This window comes from Petaurus breviceps, unplaced genomic scaffold, assembly GCF_028583685.1.
Source record: "Petaurus breviceps papuanus isolate PSGF00001 unplaced genomic scaffold, PetGlider_PUasm1.0 90825, whole genome shotgun sequence".
In the NCBI taxonomy this organism is placed as follows: domain Eukaryota; kingdom Metazoa; phylum Chordata; class Mammalia; order Diprotodontia; family Petauridae; genus Petaurus; species Petaurus breviceps.
In genome coordinates this window covers 20,946,405-20,954,518 of record NW_027187353.1, presented here as the reverse complement: position 1 = coordinate 20,954,518, position 8,114 = coordinate 20,946,405, and the positions used below count along the sequence as shown (strand labels likewise).

The window sequence follows — 8,114 nt, the reverse complement described above, 5'->3', positions numbered from 1 at the left end:
ACACACACACACACACACACACACACACACACACACACACACACACATCCCTATACATCTGCAAATGTCCACAGTTGATGTCTTCATCCCTACAGAAACTATCTTAAGGTCTATTTTTTACATTTTTTCTGATTTTATGTTTTGTATCTTTCTGTCTCTAACTTTGATACAATGGATGATCCTAAAGCTTTGATGTTATTTTTTTTCTTGGCCTGAACCATTATTTACAGGGGGAGAGGGGGAAGAAAGGCTCTAGGGGGCCTAAAGGGGATAAGGGAGACCAAGGAGCGCCTGGATTAGATGCCCCCTGTCCATTGGTATGTTCTAATTTAATCGCTTGTATTTGTGGTTTCTTGTTTGTTTGGTTTTTTTTTTTCCTTGAGGTTCACAAATTGGGAAGAAAGAAGGAAAACTCAGATTAAAATGTGAAATGATTAATCACAGCTCTGGTGCCAAAGTTCCTCTGTTATGCTAGGGGCCAGAGGAATTCTGGATGCTGTTGGTTTGGGCTCAGAGCCACAGCAGTACAAAATTCTGGTTAAAATCCCTTTCTTTTAAGCAGCTTCATAAAGTGCTAGAAGGGAGGAGGCCAATAGGAAAGGGATTGGCCAAGAGGAGGCCCTTGCTTTCAGCTGGGACTAACTTTGGGAGCCGGAGGAACAGCTGCCAATGATAGAGATGCCCTTCTTTGTTTCTTTGCCACCTTCAATCAACTACCGACAATCTGGGTCCTCACTTGGTCTGGATACACAGGACACTAGGGTTCTACTCCCCAGGCAGATGATCTGTCTCAACCTTTGTTAGGACAAAAGCCAGTCCAGGAGTCTATTCATTCAGGCTGATTCCTTCTACCTACAGCAAGGATAGTCTCAGCATCCAAAGAGTTGTCAATATAGACCGAGACTCTTGAAAAGGAAAGATCTTTTGTGACTATTAGAAAAAGAAAACAAGCGTTTATCACTAGTCCCCCAAATTGATCAGTCAACAATCTGTTGAGCTTAAAAACTTTCTCCATCCAGTATTAAGATACTGTTCTATCCAATTCAATTAACATTTTCTAAGTATCTACTGCGTGCAAGACTCTAGGCATATAACGATTACAAAACCATGCAGTACTGCCCTCAAGGGACTTTTAATCTAATCATAATTATAATTTTTCATTAAAATTCTATAAAGATCTTGGACCAGCTTTATCCATGATGGGAATGATAATGGAGAGAGAAATCAAGACCTTTCCTGAGCCTACTTTCCTAGGGCTTAGACTGGATTCCTCAAGAAATCAGAGAAGCAGTCATGGTTATGTTGGGGAGGAGATTTGCTCCCAATCTTGGCTCCTGGGTGTGGCATCTCTAGTGTCTTATGTCCTGGCCAGGGGAGGACTGGGCCTCTCCTCCACTAGGATGGAGCTGGCCATCTCTGACCCAAATAATCATCGTGGTTGATTTTGTGAACAGGGACATCGAGGTTTTAAAGGAGAGAAGGGGGAGCCGGGGTTACCAGGGCTGGACGGACTTGATGCCCCGTGCCCATTGGTATGGCATTACCTTCCCTTTCCTGCTTGGTTTCTATTGGCTTTCATGGACCTTCCTCCTGCATGCCTCCCTCCATCCATCATTGCCTGCTTCTTAACAAGCCCAGAAATGGGATTCCCATTGCTTGGATCTGCTTCTCTAATGGATATTTTGCCTTTCCTTGTTTTCCTTTGACTTTCTCTTCTGCACCATGTGACCTGAAATTGTGAGTTAACTTCCCCTTCCTACTTGAAGAGTGCACACTCTTCACTTCAAGCGTAATAAATGTAGACCTTGACTATAAGCTGGTTAACTTCCCAACATTGCCACAAAACTAAGAAATTTGCCATGCTGAGCAAGCCCATGGAAACATTGGACCGTGGGTGTAGAGCTTCTCTTATGATGACCACCCTGAGAGTTAGGGAAGGCAAGTATTATTGCCCCCATTTTATAGATGAGGAAGCTATGGTTCAGAGAGATAAAATTATTTGTCAAGAGTCACACAGCTAGAAAGCAGAATAGTGGGGACTGGGTCTCCTAGCTCCAAGATCAATTTGCATTCTCCTCCCCCATACTTTCTCTCCTATTTCTGATCCTCCCCTGTGTTGTCATCATAATTCTGTATCCCCATCTCTTCTTTGGGGCTATGGAATGACTTGAGAGGTCCTAGAGCCCTGCACCTTCTTCCAATTATCTGTGATAATTGGTGCCATTCACCCTTGCCTTGGTTATACCACGTGCCAAATAATTCTCCAAAATCTAAGAACAGGCCAACCAGTTAGAAATGTTCCAGTCTGAGATAACAAAAAGAGGTTCATACGCTTTCACTAAAGTCAAGAACATCCCATAAGACCCTCCTCTCCTCTCCCCTTGCCCTAGATTTCCTTCCTCTTGAAGAGTTTGGTTCATCATTGAATACTTTAAGCAATAATACCAGGAGAGGAACAAAGGTATAGAAAATAGTTAAGAAAGATAAGAAAGGGAAGGAAGAAAGCAATAAAATCAAGGAGATGTTCAGACAGGATAAAAGAGAGTCTACTGCATTTGCCCCATTCTGACAAGTTGTTTCTCTAGACAGGTGGTGGAACAAGTCTACATTTAGGAAGACCTAGGTTCAAATCTAGATTCAAATGCTAGCTGTGTGACCTTGAGCAAGTCACTTAATCTCTGCCTCAGTTTCCTCATCTATTAAATGAGGATAACAATAGCACTTACTTCCCAGGGTCATTGTCAGGCTCAGATGAGATAATAATTGTAAAATACTTAGTACAATGCCTGGCACATAAAAGGTGCCATATAAATGTTAGCTATTACTAGTTATTACTATTATTATTATTATCTAGGCAACAAAACTCTAGGCCCCTGTTCTGCACCCTTTTGTACCTAACTATGCTTGTGCCAAGGAAGGTCCTGCCTCTTTCTCAACGTCGCAATTAGGTACGGACGCCTTGATGGTCTTTTCATCCCACTTAGTTCAATAAGCCGGGGTTAGAACCCTTGACTGTCCCAGCCTCATTCCATTTCATCATCCCCTGCCCACACACACACACACACACACACACACACACACACACACACACACACAGACTCCATCCTACATAATCAATTTCAGATGGGAGACATCTTCAAATGGAGAGGATTGTCAAGAAAGGGGGAATGATACCAGCGATACTTATACAGGGAATGCTTCTTAGAGCCCATGTGTGAAAGGCCACTGCTTTGAGAGTTCAGAAACCTTTCAGGCTGGGGAGCTGAGTGAGCATGATCCCCTTCTCAGATCCCCCATTCTGCTCATCTCTGAGCACGCAGCATGCCAACTAACATTTCTCCATAGGGAATTCTTCCATTTCTTCCACAAGCCCCCCTCAATAACCAGCAAGGGCCCTTTCCTCTGCCAAACTCACCTGCCACAAACTCTTCCTATGACTCCCCAGGCCACCTTTGGATCTGCAAGTCATAACTCCTCGACCCCCTCCCTCCTGTCCACACACCTAACATTTCATTTCGCTCTGTCCTGAGCTCTACATCACATCACTCCTCTCATCACTGGTGTACCAATGGGAAGGCCACTCTGGTCAGTGGTGGCTCCTTTTCCTGTGGAAGAGCCCGTGTTCATGTTGTTTCCTAAACCCTATCCATCAAAGGGTAGTGAGAATGACTCCAAGAAACAACTATGCCCGATCTTCTCCTTCTTCCTCCTCCCTCAAAAACAAGTCAAATTGAGAAAATGTTATCACAAAGAAGTGTTTTTCCCCAATAACATCCTGTATAAATGTTGCCTTTACCCTTTACTATTTCTAGTGCTTTCATATTTGTTGTTCTTGTCATGGGTTCTTAAAATTATAATTATCATCTGAAGCATGCTATCCACCTCTTGAAAGAGAGGGGATGGACTCAAGATGCAAAATGAGACATATGTTTTGGACATGGCCAGTGTGGGAATTTGTTTTGCTTGATTATGCATATTTGTTATGAGGGTTCTGTTTTATTGGCAGATGGGGAGGTGGGAGGGCAAGAAAATAGATTTTTGTTTGTTGAAAATATTAAATTTAACAACAATGGAAAAGGTAAGGAAAAGAAAAATAGATTTTTGTTAGATGAAAATAATTAAATTTAAAATTATCATTATCATCATTAGGATAATAAGATACCTAATCCTGAAGCTTCCTACCATTATAAACCTATAAATGAAGGTCTACTACTAACTCAATGAGAAGCATTGAACACTAGGTTCCACTAATTGCATTTGGATGAAACTGATCAGAACTAATGGCTCCCACCCACTTGATCCCATCTTTTAAGAGACTCCCATCCCAAGAGAGACCTGAGGCTACCCATCATCTCCTTTATAGAATATGAACAGAACTATAGGCCAAGTGCCAAGGGACATAGAGTAACTTAAAGTCATTTCCTAGATCCTTCACTTAGAGTGTCCAAATCCCCTCATCCACACAGAGGCCCTAGGCTCCTGCCAAACCCAGGAGACCAAATGACCTAGAACCTCCATCTTTAATCCAGCAGTGGAGAAGAGAAATGAAGCAAAACATTGTTTAGCCTCATCATAACCAGTCTCAACTATAGGTTGCAGGTGTCCAAGGTTATTAAACTTTTCCCACCTGTCTAAGACTCTAAGCCCTACTTTTGTCCTTCTCCATTACAGGGGGAAGATGGCTTGCCAGTCCAGGGCTGCTGGAATAAGGTAGAGTTTTCTGATGACCTGCAGTGCATTACTGGGATGGGTACACTTGGAAATGTCTTCTCAACAGTGAACACACACACACACACACACACACACACACACATCCCTGTACCATTCTATAAACATATAAGCAAACCCAGCTCAGCAGAAGGGCCAACCATCATTCATTGTGGCCATTCCTTAAGCATTTAGGATTCATTCTTTTTCATTCTTATTGTTATCTCCTGTTTTTACATCACCTTTGTTTCCAGATAAATATGTTCCTTTCACTTCCCCTTTTCACAACCAAGCAAGCTCCTTCAAGATATATTTTAGATGCCTTCTTCTTTGGCATTCAGGTAGCTCTAATTCATGGAGTTCTCACAACAACGTGCTTCATCAGTTTAGATTCTTGCTAGACTTTTCTCCAATGAGTTCTGAAAGATGCTTATAAATTAGTTATTAATTAAATGTTCATCCTCAGAGTACCAAGTACGGTCACTTATACCATTCTACCTCTTCCTGGCAGTTGCTACTCAAATTATAATAAGCCTTAGCCCTTGGCAAGTGGATTTTAAGTGGGATTAGAATCAGTAGAGATGTTCAAATCTTGGCTCTGAAACTGTATGAGCTTAAGTATAATGAGTCAACTTCAGTTTCCTCATCCGTAAAATAGGGATAATAATTCTTACCCCAAAAAATCCCTCTCTGAGCTATTGTAAGCTGTTTATCATAAAAGAAATGGGGATCACTGTGTTTATGAAGTGTTCCCTCACCCATGGATAGAAATTAACTAGTTGATCTTAAAGCTTAGGTCTATGGGATCACAGAATTTGGAGTTGGAAGAGACCTTTGAGATCACCTGGTTAACTCTCTCATTTTCACAGAGGAGGAGATTGAGGTCTAGAATGGTAAACCTCCTTGCTTCAGCCCACACAGTCAATAAGTGGAACTGGGATTCGAATCCAGGCCCTCTGCCTCCAATCCCAACGCTCCCTCCACTACACCATGCTAATTCTAACTATGGGTTCAGCAGGCTTTGCTTTATCCTACTCCATCTGATTCAGAGGCATTTCTAGCAGGAGGAAGGAGTTCAGGGCAGAAGTGACCAGGACAACCCTTGCTCACTGGTCTTGGGTCAGTCATTTGCCATATCTTCACCCCTATACAACAATCCACTCGAGGACATCACAGTTATTGTTCTTCCCACATCCACCAATGAGCTGATGACATCAGACAAAAATTTTTAATGTAATTTATCTTGATAAAATCTAAATTGACAACCCAGTCTCCATTATGGCCACGTCAAAGAATAAGAAGAGGGAGTCCTTGTTCCTAAGGATTTCAGAAGCTCACCTTGGTCACCATCATTCCTAGGTTGGGTGGAAATAAGTCTATTCCAGGCTAATCTCAGGATGCCAAGCCTGAGGACACAGTGACCAGGGCTTTAAGTCACAGTTGCTAAACTCTCTCACCTACCCCAACCAGGAGTAATCATTGATCCAACATTCATTAAGCCCCAACTGTGTATAGATTTGATCCCTGTTCTCAAAGAGACTGCAGTCTAGTAGAGGGATATGAAACAAACACATTTATTAATTAATTCAACAAAGAGCATTTATTAAATGGGGATACAAAAATATGTTCTAGACCTTGCTCTCTAAAAGTTTACCTCCTCATTAAAAGGGAGGGCAATAAGAACTAACTTTGAACAAATAGAGCCAAGTGTAGTGGGTAGAGAGCTGACCTTAGAGCCAGGGAGACCTGAATTCAAGTCTTACACCTGACATATACTGGTTTTGTGATCCTGGGTAAGTCACTGCACCTCTGAGCGTTCTAGGCACCATGTTTTTGCCTTTCTTTGTATCTCCAGCTCTTGGCACGTTGCCTGACACATAGTAAGAACTTAATAAACGCTTGTCAACTGACCAACCGACGAGGCATCTCTCTAAAACTAAAAGATATGGAGAAAGTTCTAGCCTCCTTTGGTAGAGCAAGTTCCCTCCCCCAGGAGTTCCCTCTATCAATGAGATCACAGATCTGGTCTGTGTCCCAATCTCTACAGCAAGATAACTACAACACACAATCCCCTATGACAAATGCATTCAAGAGGTACAACAATTAACACTGAGTTCCTAGGACTAAGACCTGGGTGGCTGAAAGAAGGTTCCATGGAAGGGCTGATATTTGAACTGAATTTTAAAACCCAAGGCAGGTTGTGCCTGGGGCTATTATCTGCAACATCTTTAGTTGTGCCCACTAAAAGATGGATGGTATAAGACAAGCATCCACATTGACTTCTGATAGAGGTTCCTGAGGTTGCCTCTAATGGCTGGAGAATGGGGATAGCCAGCTTGGTTGGGAATCTCACTAGGGTGTGGGGGAGAGAAATCCATTTCCTGGGGTCAGAAGATTTGTCCTTGTGGAACAACTAACTGTCCTAAGTCTTAGCTAGAGAATCACAAGAACATGCGTTATGTCCAGAGCTTTGTATGGAGACAGAGTGGGGCAGTGAAAGGATTTTAAGGATCCTGGGAGTCCTGACTCTAGAGAAGCCTGTAGCCTAACAAGAAATCAATCCTAAGTCTTCTTCCCATCATAGAATGGGATCCCAGACTTACCCATATTTGAAATAAGCCAAGGACTGACATTGAAACTAACCTGCATCTATGTTTTCTCTTGCAGTGATGGCCCTAACCTTGGATTGGCCTGTGTGTGTGTTTGTACATAGGATATTTATTTTTATACAGTTTTCTCTTTTTGGAAATGCCAGATGTTATGATGCATCTTTTACAGATTATCCCCCACCAAAAAAAAAGCACCCTGCATTTTTGTACAGAAATTATTGAACATTCCATCCCCCTTCCTGTCTCCAAGATTTTTTTTGGTAAAATTCTTTGTCCATGATGCACGTTTTGTTTGTGAGCACAGCTTCAACGTTTGCATGATATTTGTGCACCCTCATTAATTAACTGTTGGAGTTTTAATAAATTATTGCATTATCGTGCCAAAGGGAGCTGTCCAGCACCAAAGTGCTGGCTAGTTCATGAGTGAGTCCGGAGAAATAATACGAAGGTCAATGGTATTTGCCAAGCTAGGCATGCCTGAGAATATTTTAAACATGTGGATTTTTCATTATTAAAAATGGAACATAATAACTTCTGATCCTTTTGGTCATTAAACATATCAAGAGGCCTGTTTTATAAATATATTTTTAAAAATAGCACACCAACATATCTCTGTGATCTGAAGTGCTATTGCTTTTTTCAACAAATCAAAATCAACAACCATGTTTTAAGTGCCTTTTGTGTTCAGAGTACACTTTCTAGGCACTGTGGAAGATAGAAGTTTTTGATATAATATAGGTCAATGAAACTTTTAGTCTAATTGAAGGATATAACACAAAACAATCATAACACACTATT

General features: G+C 41.7%; 1 protein-coding gene across 1 annotated transcript in view; it reads left to right on the top strand.

The window, feature by feature from the left end:
• COL13A1 (collagen type XIII alpha 1 chain) overlaps window positions 1–7,847 on the top strand; it is a 122,967-nt gene extending 115,120 nt beyond the window's left edge. The window contains exons 36-38 of the mRNA XM_069071460.1: window positions 1,455–1,532; window positions 4,672–4,710; window positions 7,375–7,847. Of these exons, the coding sequence (XP_068927561.1) occupies window positions 1,455–1,532; window positions 4,672–4,710; window positions 7,375–7,377 (120 nt within the window). The 3' untranslated portion in view covers window positions 7,378–7,847. The remainder of the gene's footprint in view (window positions 1–1,454; window positions 1,533–4,671; window positions 4,711–7,374) is intronic.
• The last annotated feature ends 267 nt before the right edge of the window (window positions 7,848–8,114 follow it).